At 58.6% G+C, this 26,031-nt stretch overlaps 1 protein-coding gene across 1 annotated transcript in view; it reads right to left on the bottom strand.

Moving 5' to 3' along the window:
• Window positions 1–8,696: 8,696 nt before the first annotated feature.
• The window catches only part of LOC141977341 (sialic acid-binding Ig-like lectin 16), a 29,539-nt gene continuing 12,204 nt past the window's right edge, over window positions 8,697–26,031 (bottom strand). The window contains exons 2-12 of the mRNA XM_074938779.1: window positions 16,579–16,740; window positions 15,168–15,572; window positions 14,711–15,031; window positions 13,330–13,383; window positions 11,903–12,166; window positions 11,598–11,663; window positions 11,202–11,468; window positions 10,396–10,701; window positions 10,166–10,259; window positions 9,796–9,919; window positions 8,697–8,898 (exon numbers count right to left, since the gene is read on the bottom strand). Of these exons, the coding sequence (XP_074794880.1) occupies window positions 8,707–8,898; window positions 9,796–9,919; window positions 10,166–10,259; window positions 10,396–10,701; window positions 11,202–11,468; window positions 11,598–11,663; window positions 11,903–12,166; window positions 13,330–13,383; window positions 14,711–15,031; window positions 15,168–15,572; window positions 16,579–16,714 (2,229 nt within the window). The 5' untranslated portion in view covers window positions 16,715–16,740 and the 3' untranslated portion in view covers window positions 8,697–8,706. The remainder of the gene's footprint in view (window positions 8,899–9,795; window positions 9,920–10,165; window positions 10,260–10,395; window positions 10,702–11,201; window positions 11,469–11,597; window positions 11,664–11,902; window positions 12,167–13,329; window positions 13,384–14,710; window positions 15,032–15,167; window positions 15,573–16,578; window positions 16,741–26,031) is intronic.

Consider the following 26,031-nt stretch of genomic DNA (forward strand, 5'->3'; position numbering starts at 1 on the left):
GGCAGCCGGGACCCCGGACAATGGCCTGGATATTATGGAAGTTAGCAACCAGTGATCTGGAGGCCCAACCCATCTTGGGAGCCGGCCGGTCTTGGCCAGTGGGAGGATAAAGGGCGGAGGAGAGAGGGCCCCAGTGACCTGACCAGCCGGTTCTGGCCAGTGGGAACAAAGGACAGAAGAGAGGGGGCCCAGGTGACCTGTTCTATGAAACTATGGCATCATCTAGCTTCCCAATTTGGTGTCTGATAAGCTTTATCGCCTCCACACTCAGTGTCTGAGTCTCCACTCTGTCTCCACTCTGATTCAGTGTCAGAGAGGATGTTCCCAGATGTTGCTTCAAAATTTGCCATCCATGAGTTGATGCAGAGAAAATACACAGATGCTCTGAATTACATTAAAAAATTCAGCAGCCTCTCTAGAAGCTGATGCTGCATCACTGACCACCAAGGTCAATGAATGAGAGCTGCATGGGACAAAAAAAGCTGGAGGGTTTAACTCTCGGATCCGTGTCTGCACTCCTCTCTTCTTTCCTCTCATGTTGGCACCATTATCGTAGCCCTGACCTCTCCTGTCAGCTATCGCAATTCCCGTATCTTCCAGCTTTTTAAGAAGCACATTTGTCATATCAGCTCCTGGTATCAATAAATTCTAGAAAATGCTCTCTGACCGTCACCATTGCAGGGACATTTTCACTAGGTTCTGTGGTTGTTACAAAACCCACCATTAAAGTCATTTGTTCCGTATGGCTGATGCCAGGTGCGCAGTCCACAATAACAGAGGAATATCTTGCTGACTTCAGATCTGCCACAATCTTCTGTTTGACTTTTGTTGCCAGTAACTGGATGATCTCATTTTGAATTGTTTTTCCAAGTAGTGGTGCGTGTACATTTCTTGGGTGGTGACTCTTCTTAGATGCTCCTGGAGAACAGCATCAAACTCAGCCCTCAGCTCCACAATTTTAAGGACGTTTCCATTGTTTGGCACATACAGCTGATCTGAAGTGCCACGCAGGGCTAGGGTTTGGGTCGCAAGCATTCTCACCATGGCCATGAGCCTTTTCAGAACATTTTGCCAGTAAAGAGACTCTGATGCGGTCTTCTCTTGATGCTGATCATCTCTGGTGGCCTTTAACCTTAGTCTCATCTCCAGCTCTTTCCACCTATGGAATGCTCTCTGCTGATTTGCTGCCTTCTCATGGCATGCCAGATTTCTAGCCCGATTTTTCCAGTCTTTTGTTCCTGTAGAACCCAATGTGGCTGGAACATTAGACTGGAAGAGTTTGCAACAAAAACAGTATGGAGCATTCTGGGTTTTTGAGTACATAAGCCGTGGCCTCTCCACTTTGTCACCATTGGGGATTTCACGCCAGTAATGTGTTGGATGGAAACTTCTATTTCCATTGTCTTTGGGGGACATGAAGTTTTTCACTTGCTGTGGCCCGTGCAGTACAAGGAAGTCCCTCAGGCTACTGCTCAGGGGGGTCCACAGTCCTGGATCATCTAGACTCAAGGAACTAAACTCAGCAGCAGCTTTTTCTTGCGTCTCCACCCCACTCTTCTCTGATCTACACTTTTCTTCAGGACTGTGCCTGGTTACATCCATTGGAGATGGAGATATGGGTGCTGCAGTAGCTGCCAGGTCACCCGCACTCTGACTGACCGGAAGATCAGGCCTCTCCTCACCACTCACATCCTCACTGGGGCCGGAAGGCTCACCGTGAGCATTTGTGTCTATGTCTCTCAGGAGAGCTCCTTCCTGCTTAGATAGAAAAGCTTCCTTTGTGTGCTTTCTTTTTCTGAATGCTGCCCCAGAGAGGGGCGTTTTCTTCTTTCACTCATGGCGGGTGTTCTGGGCCAGCTAGAGTGGCTCTCAACACTCAGTTGAAGGGGACAATTAAGCAGGCTGGTAGCAGGGCCTGAGCGAGGGAAGATATCAGCGTCTTAAGGGCCTAAAATGACAGGTTTCAGAGGAGCAGCCGTGTTAGTTTGTATCCGCAAAAAGAAAAGGAGGACTTGTGGCACCTTAGAGACGAACCAATTTATTTGAGCATAAGCTTTCGTGAGCTACAGCTCACTTCATCGGATGCATCACGAAAGCTTATGCTCAAATAAATTGGTTCGTCTCTAAGGTGCCACAAGTCCTCCTCTTCTTTTTAAAGGCCTAATTGGCTCCTACGACTTCAGCTGATGGCCTGTTCTCCTCAAGTGGGTCCAGGGAAGCAGCAGGAAACAGGAAGCTCCCTGAGAAGCTGGGGTTAATCAGTCCAGGCTCCGGCGGGTGCTCGAGAGGTCCATAAGAGGCTCCTTCTCTCTCTCCCCTGCTGCTTTCTGTTATTGCCCCTCACCTTTTCTCCGGCCTGCCTGTTCTGTCTCTTGTGCCCTCCTCCCTCCAGCCCAGCACTCCCCCATCTCTGTGCATCTCCAGCAGAGAGAATACAGGTGCACCAGCAGCAGACACAATTTTCCACACTCTGGGTCCTAGTGCCCCCGCCCCACAGCCTGGCACCTGAGGCGGCTGCCTCAGTTTGCCTCATGGTAAGGCCAGCCCTGAGGGCAGGGGAGGCCCTCAGAAGGAACTGTGGCAATTGTAGGGGCAAAGAGGGGAGACACAGTTTTAACCCTGAGGCAGGGACAGATCAAAGGAATTTGGGGGGAAGGGGGGATTATGTGGGGCTGTAAGGATCTGCTTAATCTGTCGGGGGCACTGTTCCCCCTAAGCTGTGGGCGTGTGCGCACGCACACCGACCCTAAACCCCCGCACACGGCGAAACACCGCGCACACAAAAAGGTGCACAGAAGCACAACGATTCGCACAGAAGAAATTTTTTGCGCACACGGCCTGTCAAAAATTAGAGGGAACCTCTGTTGGGGGCAGGAGATTTACACGAACTGGGACTTGTAGTGGATTTAGCCAATTGGGTGCGTTTACTGGGAGAGACGCAGGACGGTCAGGGCTGTACCATCCCTATGGGGATAGCCACTCGGACCATTAAAGCGGCACATGCCCTCCCACCACCCCCGGCCGGGTGGGAACACATCCCTGTGTGGGCGAAGGATAACCTGGATTGTGGTAGGGGCCGCATGGGGGTACTGCTGGAGGGAGGGGACCCTCCCCCACAGAAACAGTATCCTATTCCTCGGGAGGCGTTGGCAGAGGTGGGGACAACGATTGGGGAATCGGAACAGCGGGGACTGATTCGAGCGGCTGCATCCCCTTGCACTGCTGCTGTGCGGCCGGTGAGGAAGCCAAACGGTGCCTGGCGCCTCACTGTGGATTACAGGGCACTAAACGCTCTGGTCAATTCGCCAGCCTCAGTGGTGGCAGCGTACCCTGAAATGCTTGCTCGTACTGGACCCCTGTTCCAAATTTTCACTGTTTTGGACATAGCGAACGGGGTTTGGTCTCTGCCACTAGCTACCTCGTGTCAGTATAAAACTGCATTCACATGGGAGGGCAGATAATTCTGCTGGACAGTCCTACCCCAGGGATATCGGGACTCCCCTGCAATTTTTCACAGATACATGAGACAGGCTCTGGAGGGGGTGGATTCAGCAAGGTGCACACAATATGTAGAGGACCTGTTGCTAATGTCAGGGACAGAGGAGGAAGAGAGGGAACTAACCGAGCAGGTCCTGCAAGCTTTGGCAAGAGCAGGTTGATGGGCAATGGGAACAAGGCTCAGATGGGACAGACAAGAGTGACCTACTTAGGAGTGGAAGTGTCCCAGATGGGAAGGGAAATCGATAAGGGATGGGTGCCACTGATCCAGTCCCTGCCACTGCCTAGGGACGTTAAAAGCTTGCAAAGTTTTCTGGGTCTAACTGGATTTTGCAGGGATTTTGTAGCCAATTATGCAGAAATAGCCCGGCCTCTATTCGACCTAACCCGAGCCTCAACGTGGGAGTGGTCAGAAGAGTGTCCTGAGGCAGTGAGAGTGCTAAAGGAAAACCTGGCCAGTGCTCCAGGGCTGGTCTCCCCGGATGGGGAGAAACTCTTTTATCTGTACCCTTTGGTATCGGACACTACCATTCGTTGTGCGTTAACACAGGCATATGGAGCAAAGGACTGACCTGTGGCCTTTGCCTCTCGACTTTTGAGTGCTGTGGAACTGAAGTCGGGATGGTGTGAAAAGGTCTTGTGCACCTACTGGGGGGCAGGGAAATTCAAACACCTCCCGGGAATGCAGAAAGTCATAGTCCGGTCTCATCCTGACCCCCTGTGGCTGTTACACATGCACACTGTCTTACAGGGACCAGTGAGTGGGCAGCGTGTTGCCCAATGGTGGCTGGCTCTACAGGCAGAAAACGTTACAGCAGAAGTGTGAACGGAACCCGCAGTCTGGGTAGCCGGATTACCTCTGGCCGGCACCCCACACCAATGTGAAGCCAGCCCAGGTAAAACCCAGCGTCAGGTGTTCCGGGTGGCTAACCCCAACCAGGTAAAGGAGGGGACACAGGTGTGGTTTTTGGATGGAAGTTGCAGGTATCAAGGGGGACGGAAACCTGCAGGCTTAGCTGTTGTGGGAATCCGAGGAAATGAGACAGTCAGCACCACTGGTTTCTCGCCAGAAGCGAGGTCAGCTCAGGAGGCAGAACTGGCAGCCTTGCTAACAGCTTTAAATGAAGTGGATCCCAAATTTGAGCCACAATGTTGGGTGGAGGTAGATTCAGATGATGTATTTTGTGGGGCCACATTGATGCTGAGATGGTGGGCGGATAATCAGTTCAGGGCAACAGACGGCTCCACAACCAAGCGTCCTACCCGGTGGACGCGAGTGGAGGAGCTGAGTCGCTGTTTTACACGGATCAATGTGGAAAAGGTAAAGGCACCCAAGGAAACAGGACCCCTAAGCAAAGGGGATAACCTGGCCGACACAGAGGCCAAGCGGGATGCAAGACAGCAGCACCCCCATGGCCCTGGGAGCCAGAAGAGAGTCTGCCTGTAGCCGCGCTAACAAGACGCGGGGTGGATACAGATCGGGGAGGGCAAATTCGAGAGTTGCAAGAATCTGACCCAGGGCTGGAAGGCATCAGGAAACTTGGGGACAGGCATGTGCCAAGGTTGGAACTAATGGAAGGGATTTGGTGTCGTAAACGCTGAGGGACCAGTCATGCTGTGCCCCCAGGGAAGCCGGGCGGCTTTCTTAAGCTGGGTGCGTGGGAGCTTGGCAGGGGGACACCCGGGTTTGAGGAGGCACTGGGAACTTTTGAAAGGTTGTGCTGGGGGCCAGGAATGGCAGCTGAGTTAAAATCACATCTGGAACGTTGTTTGGACTGTGCCAGGCACAGCCCACCTCACAAGGTGCGAAGGGGAGAATTAATGAGACAAGCCCCAAGGGGGCCGTGGGAAAGGATACAAATTGCCTACACAGGACCCCTACCACCAGATCACAAGGAAAACCGATGCATGGTGGTGGTAGTGGATGCTTTCAGCAGGTGGGTGGAAGCTTTCCCCACAAAGTATCAAACTGCCCGGGTAACTGCTGAAATGCTGGTAAATGAGGGATTCACTCGCTGGGGGCGTCCCAAAGGTGACTGACTCAGACCAAGGAGCTGCTTTTCGGTCAGATCTGTTAGGGGAGCTATCAGCCCTCCCTGGGATCACACAGTTGTTCCATATTGCTTATCACCCCCAGGCTGCGGGGCAGGTGGGACGCATGAACCGCACCATTAAAAGTGAGCTAAGCAAGAGAGTGGCAATGGGAGGAAAAAACTGGTCACAGTTACTGCCCTTTGTCTTAATGAGAATAAGGGCCCGAGAATCAAAGGGCACAGGATTTTCTCCATATGAGGCTCTCACGGGAAGGCCCATGGAACGGTGGGAAAATCTACTTACCCCAGTACCGGGGAAGTCACTACACACGGCTTAACACAAGAATGGATTTTAACTCTAATTGACCATGTGAATCAGGTACAACAGGCGGTGGCCTGGCGAGACGAGCCAGGAGCAGCAAGAGTCAAAGCATGGTGTGACCTGCCCGGGGAGTGTGATCTGCCCACGGTGGGAGATCTAGTGATGTACAAGACTCCAGGTCAACACCATCCATTCCCAGCTCCTCAGTGGAAGGGCCCCTATCTTGTCTTTGACCAGTTAGGGCCCAGTCTGCTATTACCGGGTACAGAGAATGGAGGACGGGAGTGGGTCCACTGCACGCAAATAAAAAGGTACAAACAGCGGATTGGGAAAGGGGACGTGTAAATTTTGTTATGTGTGTATTACAGGTTAATTCAAAAAGGAGACAAGGATGAAAATTCCCTGGCCCTGGATGGAACAATTACTAATGCTAATCACAATTGTCACATTTACAAATTCTATTCAGATCCCCCGATGTGAAGTGTCAAAAGGAGGAAACACATGGACGGCCGCACAAGCAACCGGTGGTAATAAAGCTAATGAAGATTATGAGAATCTCCCCATAGAAAGATGTAAAACTAATATTCCAACAGGAATTTGGCAGTGTCGGTAGATGGTTTATGGATTCGATGGGGGAATCCCAACCAGGTGGAGAATATCAAATTTATCAGGAAATATGGCATGGTACTCCTTGGGTGCTGCCATGATTAACGATCGTGGAAAACACAGTTACCCAGCTATGTGGTTTGTTACAGGGGGTCCAAAGACTATAACCCTCTGGTCCCCTGGAGCAAATGAACCCTCCTGGGAAAATAGGGCCCCACATTTAGGGTGTGATGTTACCCTATGCAACGCCAAGGGGACTTCCATGGAAGATAATCCCCGAATTAGGGTGTGATTGTTATGTACATATTACATTGGGCGTAAAATCCCCTTTGGGACGCTGGGTGTCTGATGAGTTAACCATTTTACAGACTGTAACCCTACAGGCGATATGGATGCCAAGTTGGAAGAATCCAAATTTCAAGTGGCCACAGCTTGGAGCCGAGAATAGTCCCCAGCGAGGAAATGTGCGGGCGCCTTTGTGGGAGCGGGTGCAGCCAGCATTGTTTAACATGTCCTTTCACTCTATTCCAGGGGTGGGACGCCCCAAGGCATGGTGGGTGGACCAAATTCATCTTAATTGTAGTATGTACATCAAAGGATTGAAACAACAATTCAATGGGTGGGTGAGGGGACACACCTGGAATCGTCCTCGGAAAAGGGGATTGTGGGCAGCGGGGAACACTATGCTGGGTACATGGAATCTGGGGGACGAGTGGGTAACCAAACAATTAGTGAGCCAAAATGTGAGATTTCAACAACAAATGAATGAATGGATGGCACAGCACAGGGTGGATGACAGCACGGCTGTAGAGGTGAACTTGCAGTTAACTCCTGGGGCAGCTGGTGTATTGTTAATGGTATTTGTGTTACACTGCATATGGAAATGATCAAGGGGGGCACAACCCCCTAGAGAACAGCCACTAATTATAACCTATAAGTAATGTAGTAAGCCCTCCCACGCAGTTTACAAGACAACCCGGACCCAACCTTCTCGGGCCCACTACACTGGGAAGTCTGGAACACTAATTGGATAGGTGTGCTATGCCCGTAGGAGAGAAGGTGCAGGGCACGGTACTACACAAGGGACAGTGGGACAGAGGGAGGATCGACACCTTCCACCTTGATGCCTGGCCCGATCAGGAAGTGTGTCGCCATATGTCCTATGCTGAAGAGTGAACCTTCCCGGGGGGCCGTCACGCCGAAGGAGGGTCACTCCCAGGGGCCGTACGGAGCCGAGCGAGAATGAGCCCTGGCAGTCCATGACAGCTGGGTGCTGTCCAGACCCAGCGAGAGACGGGCCCTGCCCCAGCTGAGATTGGGGCTGTGTTACGCCCGGCCCTGCCCAGAATCCAACCGTGATCGGGGCCTTCCCAGGGGAAAGGCTGAAGTGAAAACTGATTCTTCACTGCACACAAATAAGTCATAGTTGTTATTGGCCCTTTGTTAAAAAAGTAGCAGGGACAAAAAATGACACATGAAAATCTATTTCAAGGAACAGCTTGTAAAGTCGGAATTTTACAGTCGGATGCTTTTGGCTTTGGAGTGAACATGTTACCTTGAATAGAGCAGTGTTATTAAGAATTTATAATCACATGGCACTGATTGACCTAGACAGAGATCAGGGCCCATTGTGGCAGGGGCTGCCCAGACACACAGTCCCTGCCCCGAGGGGTTTAGAACATAACTAGCCCAGGACACCATTATTATCCCAATTTTCAAAGTGAGGAAACTGAGGCCAGACAGATGCAGCAACTGGCCCAACCTCACCCACAGCATTTTCAGTGGAGCAGGGACGAGAACCCAGGAAGCCTAAGTACCAGGCCAGCACCTTAGCCACAAGCCTGTCCCTCTGCTCTGCCTAGCTGCTGCCCCTAAGCTTGAAAATCCTGTCCACCTGTGAAACGAGTTGGCGAGGGCTCAGGCAGGGTAGAAGAGAGGTGCTCTATGGCTGAGAGGTGAGCGGCTCTCTTTCCCCCTGGGGCTGTGGGGTTTGGGAAGGGGCAGGCTTTGGGACCCAGCTGCAGAGGACTCTGGGATACCTCCCCACAATGCAGCGCTCCAGCATCTCGAAGGCCTAGTTGAGTCTGGGGCAGAGCAGGGATTTGCACCCAAGTTTCCCACATCCCAGGTCCAGCCCTTGGCCAACCCCTTGCCCCTTTCCCCCATTCCCCCCTCACTGACACCCCCTCCCCCCCGCTGCACTGGACGGGCCGGAGACGCCCAGCCAGGGCCCATGGCGCGAGGGGGCTATTTCAGCCGGACCTCAGAATATTCCGTGGCGGGGGCTTCCGGAGGCTCCCCCCCTTTGCGCTGCAGCTTGGAGAAGTCGATGGAGGCGTAGTGCAGCTCCTCCGGCTCCCCGGGGCCTAGCGGGCCCTGAGCCGCTGCAGCCCCGTTCTGGACGCCTTTGGTCCGGCGGGCGGCTGGAGTCTTGTGATCCTGGGTGAGAAGCAAGGCAGAGACACCAGGCAGAGACTTGCAGCCACCCTGCTGAGCTGACTGCACGGGCTGCCCCTGGCCTGGTTTCCCCCACCCTCCATGCAAATGCATCTCCTGCATCGGGCGTGCACTAGCCAGAGGCGGGGGGGGGGGGATTGGGTGTGTTTCACACGCGCTGCATGTGTGAGCCGATCCCAGGCCGGCACCAGCTCGGTTAATGCCTCCCCGGCCTCACCCACACAGGCCGCGCATTGGCAAGACGCACGGGGCTCTGTGCATTTCACACATTGCGCGTGCCTGCACCGATCTCCTGCGTCTCGGGGCAGCGCCGGTTACATTAATACCTTCCCGGCATTGCCTGCACCGGCCACGCATTTGATCCCAGGCATCTTGTGGTTGCAGAGCCCAGGCTGATGCATTTGCTGCTTTTTCTGAAAGGTGCAACGGACACAGAACAGCCTGCAGGCACTGATCACAAGCACCTGACACCACAGCTGCAGAAATGCATTTCCTGCCCGGTTGGTGCATCCAGGAGAGGCCCCGGGGGTTGGCAGCATCCCAGCCCCAATTCATTCCCATGCACGTTGTGAATTCACGTGAATGCATTCGCCGCATGTCCTCCCCTCTGAGCAAGACCCGAGGGATGAGGTGCCTTCTCTGCATTCAGGAGCCGACCCCATGCCGTTCGGGGGGCCCAGGCTGGTGGCAGGGGTGCATATCCTCCACCGAGCACGCATGGGGGGTTGGGTGCCCTGGTGAAAGCCTGACTTATAGTCCTGCATTCATTAAGGGGGTGGGAAAGCAGTAGGGGAGGGAGGAGAAGAACTGGAGGGGGCAGAGACGGGGTGGGGAGGGAAGGGCAGGTGGGCTTGGTCCTCCGCTCCCCCAGGTACGTACCACGGGGATGGTGGTGACGTTACTATAGATCAGGTTGGCGTCGTCGGCCATGTTCTCCGCCAGGCTGCCATTAGCCGCCTCCCCGGCCTCGGCGCTGGAGGCCACCGGCTCCTGGCCCCGCAGCCTGTGGGGAGACGGATCAGGACGGACTCATGAGACCAGGGCAGGGGTGTATAATAGCCCCATGGGGAGGGAGAAAAGGGACACCATTATGGGAGGCTAGAGCGCAGGGGACTGGGATAGGTCAGGGAGAGGGGGTGGTGGGGATCTCACGGGGGGGCTGGAATACCGCAGGGGAGATGGCAGGGGATCTCAGCGGGATCTCGGGGCCGGGGTAGCTGGGGGTCAGGTCGGGAGGCGTCAGACTCACTTGATCACACAGAGCCCGAGAAGGAAGAAGCCGACGGTGACCCCCAGGCCACAGGCCACCCCGATGCCCAGCAGGTTGCCAGGCTCCTCTGCACCTGCAACAACACACAGCACGGGGCACGGCTGGGAGAGAACCCAGGAGTCCTGGCTCCCAACTCCCCTGCCTCCAACTCCCCGACCCCACCCTTCTTCCAGGGCGGGGGACAGAACCCAGGAGTCCGAGTGTCTCACCTCTCTGCGGGGGGCTGAGTTCAAAGTGCAGGGCGGCATAGGTCCCGTGGGGGTTGGAGCCGAGGCAGAAGATCCGGGGGCCCCTGTCCCCGCTCCCCGTCCAGCTCAGGGTGCTGACGGCCTCGTCCCCCTGGGCCCACGAGCTGACCTGCAGGGCCCCCCGCGAGCCGTTCCCAGCCAGGGGCTCCCCGTCCACCTGCCACTGGAGCCGGGGCGGGGGGTGGGAACGCAGGGAGCAGCTGCAGTTGATGCCGGGCCCCTGACGCTGACAGGAAGAGTTCAGCCCTGTCCCCGGCCGGGGGCTGTCTGGGGAGCACAGGAGATAAAGGGAGAAATTAATAGTCAGAGAGAGAAACCTAGTGTCAGGGAGTCCCGTGGGTTAACCCTACTAATACCCAGGGGCAGAGAGTCCCATAGATTAACCTGCTGATATCCAGTGGCAGGGAGTCCTGTGGGTTCTTTTGCCCTGGGACGTTTCTTCAGCCAGCCCGTGGGCGCTGATCCGGCCCCAACCTCAGTGAGCTGCGCTTCACACCAACCCACCTGCTTGTCCGCCCTCAGCCTGGGCGCTCACGGCCCTTGTAGACGGCCCAGGAGTCGGTTCAAGCCTCAGCTGCCCAACTTGGGGCTGCCCTCAAAGCAGCTAATTAACTATGGCGGCGGAGAGAGGGGGAAGGCGGTTTGCTCTGTCTCCGTTTAAAGGGGCCAGGCACCTGTGACACCTGCTAGAACTCAGTGGCGAGGAGTCCCACGGATTAACACTGCTACTCTCCAGTGTCAGCGTCCCAGGGCTGAACCCCACTCACACTCGACGAGCAGCTGGAACGTCCCCTGGGCAGAGCTCTCCTCGTTCCGGGCCCAGCACCCGTACAGCCCCCCGGCCTCGGCCGTCACGTCGGGCAGTTCCAGCTGCAGCTGATTCTCCCCCGTGGGGCGGGCGCCCTCGACGGCTCGGCCCCCCCTCACCCAGCCCAGCACAGCGGGGGGGTTGCTGGCGACGGAGCAGAGGAACCGCAGGGAGTCGCCCTCCCGGGCTGTGAGTTGTGAGCCGTTCCCCACCGGGGTGCCGGGATCTGGGAACAGGAATAACACAGAGCCACTCGCACCCTGAGCCAGCCAGGCCCTGCCTGGGGGCTGGATCGGGGCCAGCACCCCCTGGAGGGGAAAGGCCCCATGCCCCAGTTCCCGCCCTCTGGTGATACCTTGGAATAGCTGGGGGTCGCTCCTGTTGGCTCTGGAGACGGTGATTTGCAGAGTCCTCACTGGAGCTGAAATACCCACGGCAAGGTATTAGATTGGAGAGCGCCCCCCACTGACCCCCTGCTCCGCTGCCCAGCACCCCCCACTGACCACCTGCCCCCCTACCCCCCTGCAGCCCTGCGCCCCCCATGGATCCCCCACCCACGCCCTGCACCACAGCCCCCCCTACTGACCACCCCCACCCCCTGCAGCCCAGCACCCCCCACTGAGGCCCCTCTGTCTCGCCCAGCACCCCCAAATGCCTTACACTGCACATGCACACGCAGGGCCTGGCTGGCCGACCCAAAGGGATTCTTCGCCCAGCACCGATACTCCCCAGCGTCCCCTCTGCTGAGATTCGGCAGCTCCAGGCGCCCGGCCCCTCCCTGGCCGGGGCTCAGGGACTCGTTCCCCTTCGCCCAGCTCAGGGTGGCCTCGGGTCTGCCCCCAGCCTCACAGCCCAGGCTCAGGGAGTCGCCCTCCTGGGTCTCCAGAGACACAACGTCACCCTCAGCTCCCCAGGCATCTGGCACTGGAAGAGACGAGTAGGCGGGTTTGGTCCCCCCAGAGATTCCCCACCAAGGAGCTGTGATGAAGCAGGACTGTTCTTAATGTTTCCTCTGAATATTGTGGGGGTGCCTCAGTTTCCCCTACGCAGTTCTTAAGTATCTAGGTGGTGGGATAAGGGTGTATGATCATTGCAGAGCCCTAGAGGGCAGGTGTGTGCAGGGGTCTGGACACAGAGACTGGCCGACACCCTGTTTCCTGGCACCTGATGGCCTGGGCCCTTCCCCCCTGCAAGGTGAGAGCTAAAGGGTTGGAGAACAAAGGAATCCGGTGACCTCCTGGCCCGGGAAAGGGGAAAGCCCAGAGAAGGGCGGTGGGGGGGGCTGAAGGGAGTTTCAGTTTGGGGCTGGCTGGGGACATGGAGTGAAGTACAGACGTGGTTGTCTGGCTCACTGCCCCCCAAAATGGACACAGCTGAGGGGTCCTGTTCCCTGCACCTACAAGCTCTGTGTTAGACCATGTCCCTGTCGTCTAATAAACCTTCTGTTTTACTGGCTGGCTGAGAGTCACGTCTGACTGCGGAGTTGTGGGGCAGGACCCTCTGGCCCCCCCAGGACCCCGCCTGGGCGGACTCGCTGTGGGAAGCGCAGGGAGGGGCAGAGGAGGCTGAACGCTCCGAGGTCAGACCCAGGAAGGTGGAAGGCGGCTGCTCCCAGAGAGGAGACCTCCCCAGAGTCCTGCCTGGCTTTGTAGGGAGCCGTTCCAGAGCATCGCTCAGGGACTCCGTGACACCCACCAAGGAGCCAAGACGCAGAGTCACCACTGGGGTGGGGCGGGGGGGCTGGTTATACAGGGACCCCTCTCCCGGCGCTGAGACCTGGCCCCTCTGGGGTGGGCACACAATCTCGGTGCCTTGCCATGGCAGCAGGTCTCCGTCGCAGTGATCGGTCCCTAACCCATCTCCTGCCCGCTGCCCAGCGCCCCCTTAACGCCACCCCGGGCTCTAGAGAGAGGGAACCAGGCCTGCTCCCCCCACCACTGCCCCCCACAGCCCCGCGGTTCCTCGGGCTCTCCCCTCCGGGCACGGAGCAGCCTGGCCCGACTGAGCTGGCGCCGGGCCCGGACCGCGGGCAGAGCGTGACTCGGAGGCGCTCGCTGATCCCCGGGGCTCGCAGCGTGGCCTCTCACCGGGGCGTCCGTTCCTGGTCAGGGTCCCGGTGACATTGGGGGGGCCGGGCGGGTCTGTAACACAAACCAGAGAGGGGGGATCGGGGGGCTGGATATCACCGGGGCGGGGGGTCGCTAGTGATCCCTGAGCCTAGACAGGGACCCTCGCTGTGAGCTCAGCTGGGGGACGGGAAGGTCCCTGAAGTGACACAAGCCCCGTGGGCGGGGAAGGGAAGCGACAGACCCGACTGGGCGCGACCCAAGAGGCGCCGGACGTAACCCAGGGGCCGGGTTAGGGCCAGGGGGAGCCAGAACCAAGGGACCAAAACCGGTGGGTCAGAATTCAGCTTAATTGGCGGAGGCACTAACGAGGGGCCGGGCTGCTCCGGCCTGGGGACTGGAGCGAGCGTCACCATCTCGCTGCCACCGTCCGCCGGGCGCCCGGGTGTTCAGTGTCCTGCTCCCCAAACGTGTCCTCCCCAGGGCGGGACAGAGCCAGGGGTCTAAATAACCCCACTCCCGCCCCCGCCCCAGCCACCACCAGGGTCGTCAGACACCCCCCTTGTGGGTCCTTTGCCTTCCCCCCTCGGTTCGTCTCTCCCCAGCCCTCTCCTTTGACCCCCAGGCTTGGACGGCCAGGCCTGGGTATTTTGCAGCCCGGCTGCGCCCAGAGGGGCGGCTGAAAGCAGCACCCGGAGGAGCCGGACGCTGGTGCCCTCTGGCCAGGCCTGGCAGGGTCCGTCCACGTTGCCCTCAAAGCCCCGTGTCGCCGCGGGTCCGTTGGGTTGGGCTCGCGGGGCTCGGGCCATTTAACGGGGGTTTGCCCTGGGGCAGGGCGGGCCGAGGTTTCTGGGCACCGACCCTGGAGCGTGTTTAGTGCCGGACAGTGACTGGGTCCCGTTAACACTCTGCCCCATAGAGAGCATCCTCCGATCCTAGGAGAAAGGGCACGGGGTGGAGGAGACATGGTGGGACAGCCTGGGGGGATCTTGGGGGGAACTGGGGTGTCTGGTGTGAGGGGGGGCATCCCAGCAAGGGGAGACTGAAATGTGGGGTGGGGGGGTGGAGCCCAGCACAGGAGGTTTCTGGGGCAGGGCAGGTCGGGGGTAGAGAGGATCCCAGAATAGAAGGGCCTGGGTCATGGGGGTGCGGTTGGGAGCGGGGAGCCATCGCCAAGCGGGGCAGGAAGGGGTGAAGATCCCAAGAGAGAAGGGGCTGCATGGTGCGGGGGGAAGGGGTCTGGAGTAGAATTGGCTGAGGGTGCATGGTAGGGGGTGGGGATCCCAGCACAGGGCTGAGTTGGCGGAGGGGCTGGAGGGCAGGGCTGGGGAGCCCAGGGAGGTGGGGATTCCAGCAGGGGGGGGTTGGGGGCTGGCATGGAGGGGCTGGGGGGGTCACTCACAGCCGACGTGTAGCCGGACGGTTCTGCGGGTGGAAGGTCCCCATGGTGGGCGGTAGGTGACTGTGCAGACAAGCTCTTTGCCGTGGTCCCCCGGGGCGGGTGTGAAGCTCAGCACGGAGCTGTGGGCCCAGGTGCCGTTCTCCAGCGGGGCTGAGACGTCCCGGGCTGTGTCGCTGAACAGCCCCATCCAGGTGACTTGGGGAGGGGGCCCGGAGCAGCGCCCGGGGGCCGTGCAGGTCACAGTCACCGGCTCCCCGGCCAGCAGCGTCTCTGGCAGCCCCCGCGCCGGCGAGATCTGGATCTCTGGCTCCTCCGTCAGCCCTGAGACATGGGGAGAGGGGAGAGAATCACTCGGGGATACGGGGCCTTTCCCCTCTGGGGGCGCCGGCCCCAATCCGGCTCGAAGGCAGGGACTGGCTCAGGGGGGCTGAGGAGCGGTGACTGCGGCTGCTCTTACCTGGCACAGAGATCGCGAGTGTAAGATCAGTGCCATCGGAATCGGAGAGGTAATTGTATTTCAAGTTTCGTTTCTCGACTCTAAGGAAATATCTCCCTGCATCCGTCCGTTGGGCATCACTGATTTGCAGGGAGCAGTCGCCACGTGCCAGATCCCCCGCCAGCCGGAACCGGCCCTGGGTCGCCTGCGACACCCGCCGGCTGGGGTTAGTGCTGGCCACGGGCAGATCCTGGCTGAGATCGGCCTGATCCTTGTACCAGTGTCCGTGGAGCCGGTCCCGGGGATTGTCGGTGTCGTACGAGGCTGGGTACGCGAAGGTGCAGGGGACGAGAACGCAGAGACCCTCCTGCACCGACACCGACTGCGGCACCGTCAGGGTAAATCCGGGCAGCTGGCACAGGGACCCTGCAGGGGACGGAGAGGGATAGAAGTGGGACTGTCGCGGGGTCGACCCCCGCTCCTGCCCTGAGGGGCTGAGAACAGCCCAGGAGAGCCTGTGGGTGGGTGGGAGAGCCAGGCTGAGTGGGGCAGTAGGCCCCAATTTGGGCTCCGCTGGCCTCAGAAGCAGGCGGTGAGGCAGGAGCAGACACTCTCTCTCTCGCTCGCCTTTGGGAGGGAGGACCTGGCTGCAGGGAGCAGAGCGTAGCTAGCGTGGAGCAGGGCTGGGGAGCGGCCAAGGGAGCTGGGGAGCTCCAGCCGGGAAAGTCCCAGGCTGCAGTGTAGCAGGAGGCCAGGCAGGTACTAGGGTTGCACAGGGGCAGCCCACGGGGAGGCCAGGGCAGCCGATCCAAGCCCCTCCTTGCCAGTGATGAGTGGCTTTTACACCGCAGTCTGACCCCCTACAAGGGGCTAGTTGGTGACTGGCAGTAGCTTTACACTGCGGCAAGGTGGGGATAGTGGGTGGGGGGGTTCCCCTGGGTGGGGGGGTACCCTGAGAGACAGCGGGTGTACTGCCAGGGGGCAGCCATCCAGGAGACCAAGGGGCACCGGGTCCGGGAGGGATGCGGGGCCAGCAGTAAGGCGGATCATCGGCCTGCAGAGGGCGCCCTGGTGAACTAATTCCCGACGAAGACCAACAGGAGGCACCGCAGGGGTGAGTCTGCCCCCTTCCAGGCACCCACAGAGAGCAGAGGCCAACTCTGAGCTCCCGCCCAGCTCTGCCGGTGCTCCTCACTCCCGACCTGCAGCCCCCTGCGAGCCCAGCCCTGGATCCTCGACGAAATCTACTTCCATTTAGTTTCCAGCCTTCCCTACATGGAGCCTCCTGCCCTCTCCCGAGCACCACACTGGGCCATTGGGCTCCCCTCCCCACCTGGCCAGTCTCCCTTCCATGGCCTGGGACAGACCTGGCCCTGCTGAGCGCGGTTCTGCCCTTCCCCCTGCACTGGGGCTGCAGGTGCTGCTTACTTACCCCTCCAGAGCAGGGCAAGGATCAGGACCCTCAGCGTGGCTGCAGGGGGGGCAGGACCCCCTTCTCTCCAGGGGGGGCCCTGAGCCGGGAGCTCCCGTTCCCCAGCATCCTGCTGTGGAAGCAGGGCTCTGCCCATGGCTGGGGCGTCCGGCTGGGACAGACCTAGAGACAGACGGAGGGGGAAAGTGTGAGAGCGGAGGCTGTTTGAGGGGGGACAGATCTGCCTTGGGGACCATCAGTGCTGCTGGGCTCTGCAGGTGGCTGATCTGGGGCTGCTGGCAGTGCAGTGACCCTCCCCCCCCCATCACCAGACGGTCCCGAGACATCGTGGGCTAAAAAAATCCTTAATTTGGTGACAAAACCTGAGATTTTTTTTCACTAAGAATCATGAGATCGGCCAGAAAATCCCGAGCTGGTGAGAGAAGATGGTGGGAAGGCAGCGCTGCTCAGTGCCTGCTTTGCTTCCGTCTTCCCACAAACACCAACACATCAGCGGGCGGCCAGCGAAGTTACCACGGACAGCAAAGGGGAAGGGCGTCAGATCGGGAGAAGGAAAGAACCCGTCAGAGATGTTCTGACCAACTTGAATGAATTCAAATCAGTGGGGCCGGACGCTGTTCAACCTAGGGTGCTGAAGGCATTAGTTGAAGAAATCTTGGAGTCACTGGCAATAATATTTGCAAACTCCTGGATGCCAGCAGAGGTCCGAGAAGACGGGAGAAGGGCTAATGGGGTGGCCATCTTTAAAAGGGGGAAAAGGAGGAGCCGGGGAATTATAGACCAGTCAGCCTGACCTCGACACCTGGAAAGCTGCAAGAGCAATGTATAAAACCTTCAATTTGTGAGGACGAAGGGGTGATCACCAGCATGGATTTATCAAGATCAAATCCTGCCAAACCAGCTTGATTTCCTTCTTTGACAAGGTAACTGGTTGGTGGCAGGGGGAAAGTGGTGGACATAATATCCCTGGACTTCATCAAGGCTTTTGACACAGTTCCACATGACATTCTCATAAGTAAGCTGGAGAAGACTTCTGAAGGAACTCAAACGTGAAACTGCAGAACTATGCAGCGAACAGCAGAGAGGCTAACAGAGGGATGTGACGATGTGACGCAGCAGGGAGGGGGGAGTGTTGACCTGGGAATGTGCCCTGGGGACGGGAGACCTGAGAGCCTGTCACCTGAGCCAGGAGGGGGAGGGGGAGGTGACACCTCTGCCCAGGAATGTGGATGGAGGCTGCAGCAGGGAACCTGCTCGGTGGGTTTAGTTTCAGTTTGGGGCTGGGTGGAGGAACACAGGGAACCCCAGGGCTGGGGTCTAAGCTCCCTGCTCCCCCAGAAGGACTTCACTGAGGGGTCCTGGGTGTACCCACAAGCTCTGTTTTGGACTGTGTTCCTGTTGTCCAATAAACCTTCTGTTTTACTGGCTGGCTGAGAGTCTCAGTGAATCCCAGGAAGAGGGGTGCAGGGCCTGGACTCCCCCACACTCCGTGACAACTGGTGGCAGCGGTGGGATCTACTGCACCCCGTGAACGGCGCTTCCTGCAGTAAGTGACTGGGGAACAGTAAAACGAAGGGGGATTGACGGGGACCAGGCATGCTGAAGATTCAGAGAGAGACGGTTTCAGGGGGCGGTTAACCCCTGGGAGTGTGTGACCAGAGAGAAGGACTTTTGCAGTAACAGGGTCCCCCGGGGGATTGCAGCGAGCGGTCCCAGGGGCGGAGGAGTCTGCAGCTCGACCCTGGCAAAGAGGTGGTGACCTCAAGAAGGACTGGCACACTAGGGGCTTTTCCTGGAAACCGTGGACAGCTGCCCGGCCTGCGAGTGGCCAGCCGGGAGATGTACGCTAAACGCCTTAAGAGCGACCTGGTGGAGCTGTGCAGGCAGAGGGGGCTGCGCGTCGGGAGGTCCACCAAGGAACACCTGATTGCCCAGCTGGAGGAGAGGGATCGCTTGGATGACCCGATCCCTCTCCCTGAGGGAAGCCACCCGGCGGACGCAGCGTGGGCCCTGGGGCCTGACCAGGCTGGGAGGGGTCAGACTGCTGCCCAGGACACCCCGAGACCCTTCCTACCTATGCCTGGGGGAGGGGTTGTGGGAAGCCCAGCGAATACCGAGGGCCCCCTGACCCCAGCAGCCAGCAGGGGATCCTCCCAGCGGAGCTCCCCATCCCTGGAGCGGATGTGGCTGGAATGGGAGAGGGAGAGGAAAATGAGGGAGCTGGAGGATCATGAAAAACAACGTCAACATGAGGAGAAACAACGTCAACATGAGCAGGAGGAGAAGGAGAAACAACGTCAACATGAGCAGGAGGAGAAGGAGAAACAACGTCAACATGAGCAGCAGGAGAAGGAGAAACAAAGACAGCATGAGCTGGAGCTGGCCAAGCTGAGGAGCAGTGGGGCCCCGGCTGCGGTGAGTGAGGGGGGACCCAAGACTGCAAGGAGCTTTGATAAGTGCTTCCTGGCCCAGCGGAAGGAGGGGGAGGACATAGATAGCTTCCTGACGGCCTTTGAGAATGCCTGCGAGCTGCACAGGGTTGACCCTGCAGACAGGCTCCAGTTCCTCACCCCCTTACTGGACCCCAAAGCCGTGGAGGTCTACAGCCGGATGACAGGGGCAGAGGCAGGGGACTATGAACTGTTCAAACAGGCCCTGCTCCGTGAGTTTGGGCTGACCCCCGAGATGTACCGGAGAAGGTTCCGGAGTCAGCGTAAAACGCCTGAGGTCACCTACCTACAACTGGTCAACAGGATGCAGGGATATGCCCGCAAGTGGACAGCGGGGGCCCAAACTAAAGAGGACCTGCTTGACCTGTTTGTACTGGAGCACCTGTATGAACAGTGCCCTTCCGACCTGAGGCTGTGGCTGGTGGACAAAAAGCTCGCGAACCCCCAGCATGCAGGGCAGCTGGCCGACGAGTTTGTGAACAGTCGGTCAGGGGGTAGCCGGGAGGAGTCCCAAAAGAACAGGCCCCCCCCGATGCAGAGAGAGAGTCACCATGGGGCCTCCCAGCGGGGAAATAGGGAGAACCCCCTCCAAAGGGGAACGCCTGGTGTCGGGCCCCTCCGACCCGTTCGAGGGGACCAACGTGACCTGAGCTGCTATCACTGTGGCCAGAGAGGCCACGTACGGGCCCAGTGCCCCGGGCTCAGGGACAAACTGAGCAGACCCAACCTACCCAGGGTTAACTGGGTAGGGACTCAGCTGGACGAGGGGCAGGCGACCCAGGAAAGGGGGGCTACCAGTTTGCCACCTGCTCAGGAGGGAAGAGTACCCCCAGCCAGCCCCGCCAGAGGGCTGGAGGCTCTGGACTCCGGGTGCTCGGTTTACAGGGTGGGCGCAGGGTTGTCCCTCCGGAGAGAGTGCCTTGTTCCCCTGGAGGTGGATGGGAGGAAGGTCAATGGATACTGGGATACGGGCGCGGAGGTGACGCTGGCCCGGCCCGAGGTGGTGGCCCCAGATCGGGTGGTGCCCAACACCTACCTGACCCTGACGGGGGTGGGCGGGACCCCATTTAAGGTGCCCGTGGCAAGGGTACACCTGAAATGGGGGACCAAGGAGGGCCCCAAGGATGTGGGGGTACACCACCATTTGCCCACTGAAGTTTTGATGGGGGGAGACCTAGAGGACTGGCCAAGCGACCCCCAGACCGCCCTGGTTGTGACCCGTAGCCAGAGCCGGCGAGGGGCACTGCGACCTGACCCTGGGGAGGGTACCACACTGGAGGCGCGAGACCCTACTCGGGTGGGGAGGGAGCGCCGAGGGGCACGGCTCAGAGAGGCTGCGGCCTCAGACCTGGCCACGGAGGGGGAACCGGGCCCCATCCCTTCCCCAGCCGCTGAGTTCCAGGCCGAGTTGAGGAAAGATCCCTCCTTGCAGAAGCTCAGGGACCTGGCCGACCTCAGTGAGGGACGGACCATGAGGAGAGGCTGCCAGGAGAGGTTCCTGTGGGAGAAGGGGTTCCTGTACCGAGAATGGGCTCCCCCAGGGGAAGGGGAGTCCTGTGGGATCAGGAGGCAGCTGGTGGTCCCCCAGAAGTACCGCCGCAAGCTCCTGTCCCTGGCCCATGACATCCCCCTCGCAGGGCACCAGGGAATCCGGCGCACCCGGCAGAGGTTGCTACAGAACTTTTACTGGCCCGGGGTCTTTACCACCGTCCGGCAGTATTGCCGATCCTGTGACCCCTGTCAGAGGGTGGGGAAGGCCCGGGACAAGGGGAAAGCGGCGTTGAGACCTTTGCCCATCATAGAGGAGCCTTTCCAGAAGGTGGCCATGGACATCGTGGGGCCTCTCAGCAAGACGACCCGGTCGGGGAAGAAATACATTCTGGTGGTGGTAGATTTCGCCACCCGCTACCCCGAGGCAGTGCCCTTAGCTTCCATTGAAGCAGACACCGTGGCAGATGCGCTCCTGACCATTTTCAGCCGAGTGGGGTTCCCCAGGGAAGTCTTGACAGACCAAGGCTCCAACTTCATGTCGGCCCTGCTCCGGTGCTTGTGGGAGAAATGTGGGGTCCGGCATGACTGGGCCTCAGCGTATCACCCCCAGTCCAATGGGCTGGTGGAGAGGTTTAACGGGACGCTAAAGATGATGCTGAAAACCTTTATGAACCAGCACCCGCAGGATTGGGACAAGTACTTACCTCACCTGCTGTTCGCGTACAGGGAGGTGCCCCAGGAGTCTACCGGATTTTCGCCTTTCGAACTGTTATATGGAAGGAGGGTGAGGGGCCCCCTGGACCTGATGAGAGACGAGTGGGAGGGGAAGGCCACTCCCGATGGAGAGTCAGTGGTGGAGTATGTCCTGACCTTCCGAGAGAGACTGGCTGAACTCATGGGCCTGGCCAGGGAGAATCTGGCCAGAGCCCAGAGGAAGCAGAAGGTCTGGTATGACCGCACGGCGCGGGCCCGTGCCTACGCCACCGGGGATCAGGTGATGGTTCTCATCCCCGTGAGAAAGAACAAACTACAGGCCGCCTGGGAGGGCCCGTTCAAGGTCGTCAAGCAGCTCAATGAGGTAAACTATGTGGTGGAGCTGTCGAACCGGGCCCACCACCGCCGGGTGTACCATGTGAATATGATGAAGCCATATTATGCCAGGGGGAATGTGGTGTTAGCTGTGTGTGGTCAGTGGGAGGAGCAGGGAGATGACCCTTTAGTAGATCTATTCCCTGGGACCAGAGCTGGTTCCCCCCTGGAAACAATCCCCCTCTCGGATCAGCTCACCCCTGCCCAGCAAGCTGAGGTCAGGGGGGTGCTGCATCCGTACCGACAGCTGTTTTCCAACCAGCCTGGACGCACTAATCTGACTGTCCACCGGGTGCAGACAGGGTCGCACCCGCCGATAAGATGCTCCCCCTTCCGAGTCACAGGGAAAACTGCTCAGGACCTGGAAAGAGAGGTCCGGGACATGCTGGCTTTGGGGGTGATCCAGCCATCGGCCAGCCCTTGGGCCTCGCCGGTGGTGCTGGTCCCCAAAAAGGATGGGTTGGTCCGGTTCTGTGTGGACTATCGGAAGCTCAATGCCATCACTGTATCGGATGCCTACCCCATGCCCAGGCCGGACGAGCTCCTAGACAAGCTGGGAGGAGCTCGGTACCTTACCACCATGGACCTTACAAAGGGCTACTGGCAGGTGCCGCTGGATGCAGATGCCCGGCTGAAATCGGCCTTTATCACCCCTCTGGGGCTCTATGAGTTTCTGACCCTGCCTTTCGGCCTCAAGGGAGCGCCGGCCACCTTCCAGCGCCTGGTGGACCAGCTCCTGAGGGGGATGGAGAGTTTTGCCGTGGCGTATATTGACGACATCTGTGTCTTTAGCCAGACCTGGGAGGACCACGTGTCCCAGGTTAGACAAGTGCTGGACCGACTCCAGGGGGCTGGGCTGACTGTCAAAGCGGAGAAGTGCAAGGTGGGGATGGCTGAAGTATCTTACCTGGGCCATCGGGTGGGGAGCGGCCGCCTAAAGCCAGAACCGGCCAAGGTGGAGGTGATCAGAGACTGGCCCGCTCCCCACACCAAAAAGCAGGTCCAAGCCTTTATTGGGATGGCAGGATACTACCGAAGATTTGTGCCCCACTTTAGCGCCATAGCCACCCCCATCACTGAGCTATGCAAGAAGGGGAAGCCAGACAAGGTGGTCTGGACCGAGCAGTGCCAGGAGGCTTTCCGGGCGCTGAAGGAGGCTCTGGTCAGTGGCCCAGTTCTAGCAAACCCAGACTTTGACAAGCCCTTTGTGGTGTTCACCGACGCCTCCGACACGGGACTGGGGGCGGTGTTAATGCAGGAGGATGAAAAGGGGGAGAGACACCCCATCGTGTACCTGAGCAAGAAGTTGCTACCCCGGGAGCAACACTACGCGGCCATCGAGAAGGAGTGCCTGGCCATGGTGTGGGCCCTCAAGAAACTAGAGCCCTATCTCTTCGGGCGACACTTCACCGTGTACACCGACCACTCTCCCCTGACCTGGCTGCACCAGATGAAAGGAGCCAACGCCAAGCTCCTGAGGTGGAGCCTGCTCCTGCAGGATTACGACATGGACGTGGTCCACGTGAAGGGAAGTGCCAACCTGATAGCGGATGCGCTGTCCCGGAGAGGGGGCCCCGAACTTCCCCAGGTCACTGGTCACAGTGACCCCGCTCAGTTCAGTCTCGAAGGGGGGAGAGATGTGACGATGTGACGCAGCAGGGAGGGGGGAGTGTTGACCTGGGAATGTGCCCTGGGGACGGGAGACCTGAGAGCCTGTCACCTGAGCCAGGAGGGGGAGGGGGAGGTGACACCTCTGCCCAGGAATGTGGATGGAGGCTGCAGCAGGGAACCTGCTCGGTGGGTTTAGTTTCAGTTTGGGGCTGGGTGGAGGAACACAGGGAACCCCAGGGCTGGGGTCTAAGCTCCCTGCTCCCCCAGAAGGACTTCACTGAGGGGTCCTGGGTGTACCCACAAGCTCTGTTTTGGACTGTGTTCCTGTTGTCCAATAAACCTTCTGTTTTACTGGCTGGCTGAGAGTCTCAGTGAATCCCAGGAAGAGGGGTGCAGGGCCTGGACTCCCCCACACTCCGTGACAAGGGAGTTTGCCTGGGATCTGCCTGAGAGGAGGTACGCTAAGGGCTGCATTAAAGAGGCTGTGTTGGTGAGTATCTGAGTGTCTGTTGTGGGGACAGTTTGACCGTGTGCTTGATTTGTGGTTTGAAAAGTGTGAATTGGGAGTGCTTTGTTCCAGGTGAGCCTTGAGGGGGCCTGACTGTTATAAAAAGCCAGTCAGCTGCGAACCAGCTGAGTGGCGAACAGCAGAGAGGCTAACAGAGGGAGTTCGCCTGGGGAGAGCCCACTGAGGCTTACCTCTTGCCGGCTTCTCTGAGTAATTACTACAACTCCTGAGGAAGCTCGCAGAAGGAAGGTAATATGGATGGGGAGTGTTCAGCTGTTGTGACCTGCACTGGATGTGCCATGTTTGTCTTTCTTCCACAGGACAGAAGCAACTTTGTCTGTACAAAGTGCAAGCTGGTCTCCATATTGGAAGAGAAGGTTCAAGGTCTGGAGCAACAGGTATCGACCCTGCGTTGCATAAGAGAAACTGAAGATTTCCTGGACAGACGTCAGGATATGCTTCTATGGGCACAATGTTCTGAAGATTCAGAGCAGGCTGCACTGCGGGGACAGGAGGACGGTGAAGAAATTTGGCAGCATGTGACCTCCAGAAGAAGAAAGGGGAGTGTCCATGTACCAGCAACGCAGATACAGGTAAGTAACCGTTTTCATGTTTTCTCCACAGGTACTAATGCGGAGAGTGGACCAGATGATACATCTGAGGGAAGGGAGCAGAAGGAGACTCCGCCGATTGGAAGGCATGAGATGCACTGTCCTAGGGATGGGGGTTCCACGACCACCGCTCCCAAGAGAAGGAGGCGGGTGGTGGTGGTCGGGGACTCTCTCCTCAGGGGGACTGAGTCATCTATCTGCCGCCCCGACCGGGAAAACTGAGAAGTCTGCTGCTTGCCAGGAGCTAGGATTCACGATGTGATGGAGAGACTGCCGAGACTCATCAAGCCCTTGGATCGCTACCCCTTCCTTGCTTCTCCACGTGGGCACCAATGATACTGCCAAGAATGACCCTCAGCGGATCACTGCAGACTACGTGGCTCTGGGAAGAAGGATAAAAGAGTTTGAGGCGCAAGTGGACTTCTCATCCATCCTCCCCGTGGAAGGAAAAGGCCTGGTGTCACGGAGTGTGGGGGAGTCCAGGCCCTGCACCCCTCTTCCTGGGATTCACTGAGACTCTCAGCCAGCCAGTAAAACAGAAGGTTTATTGGACAACAGGAACACAGTCCAAAACAGAGCTTGTGGGTACACCCAGGACCCCTCAGTGAAGTCCTTCTGGGGGAGCAGGGAGCTTAGACCCCAGCCCTGGGGTTCCCTGAGTTCCTCCACCCAGCCCCAAACTGAAAACTAAACCCACCGAGCAGGTTCCCTGCTGCAGCCTCCGTCCACATTCCTGGGCAGAGGTGTTACCTCCCCCTCCCCCTCCTGGCTCAGGTGACAGGCTCTCAGGTCTCCCGTCCCCAGGGCACATTCCCAGGTCAACACTCCCCCCTCCCTGCTGCGTCACATCGTCACACCTGGGTAGGGACCGTCAAATCGTGGAAGTCAACGAATGGCTATGCAGGTGGTGTCGGAGAGAAGGCTTTGGATTCTTTGACCATGGGATGATGTTCCATGAAGGAGGAGTGCTAGGCAGAGATGGGCTCCACCTAACGAAGAGAGGGAAGAGCATCTTCGCAAGCAGGCTGGCTAACCTAGTGAGGAGGGCTTTAAACTAGATTCACCGGGGGAAGGAGACCAAAGCCCTGAGGTAAGTGGGGAAGTGGGATACCGGGTGTCACGGAGTGTGGGGGAGTCCGGGCCCTGCACCCCTCTTCCTGGGATTCACTGAGACTCTCAGCCAGCCAGTAAAATGGAAGGTTTATTGGACAACAGGAACACAGTCCAAAACAGAGCTTGTGGGGACACCCAGGACCCGTCAGTCAAGTCCTTCTGGGGGAGCAGGGAGCTTAGACCCCAGCCCTGGGGTTCCCTGCGTTCCTCCACCCAGCCCCAAACTGAAACTAAACCCACCCAGCAGGTTCCCTGCTGCAGCCTCCGTCCACGTTCCTGGGCAGAGGTGTCACCTCCCCCTCCCCCTCCAGGCTCAGGTAACAGGCTCTCAGGTCTCCCACCCCCAGGGCACATTCCCAGGTCAACACTCCCCCCTCCCTGCTGCCTCACATCGTCACACTGGGAGGAAGCACGAGCAGGAGCGCGCGAGAGGGGAGGGCTCCTGCCTAATACTGAGAAAGAGGGATGATCAGTGAGTTATCTTAGTGTCTATACACAAATGCAAGAAGCCTGGGAAAGAAGCAGGGAGAACTTGAAGTCCTGGCACAGTCAAGGAATTATGATGTGATTGGAATAACAG

This window comes from Natator depressus, chromosome 24 (genome assembly GCF_965152275.1).
Source record: "Natator depressus isolate rNatDep1 chromosome 24, rNatDep2.hap1, whole genome shotgun sequence".
Taxonomy (NCBI): domain Eukaryota; kingdom Metazoa; phylum Chordata; order Testudines; family Cheloniidae; genus Natator; species Natator depressus.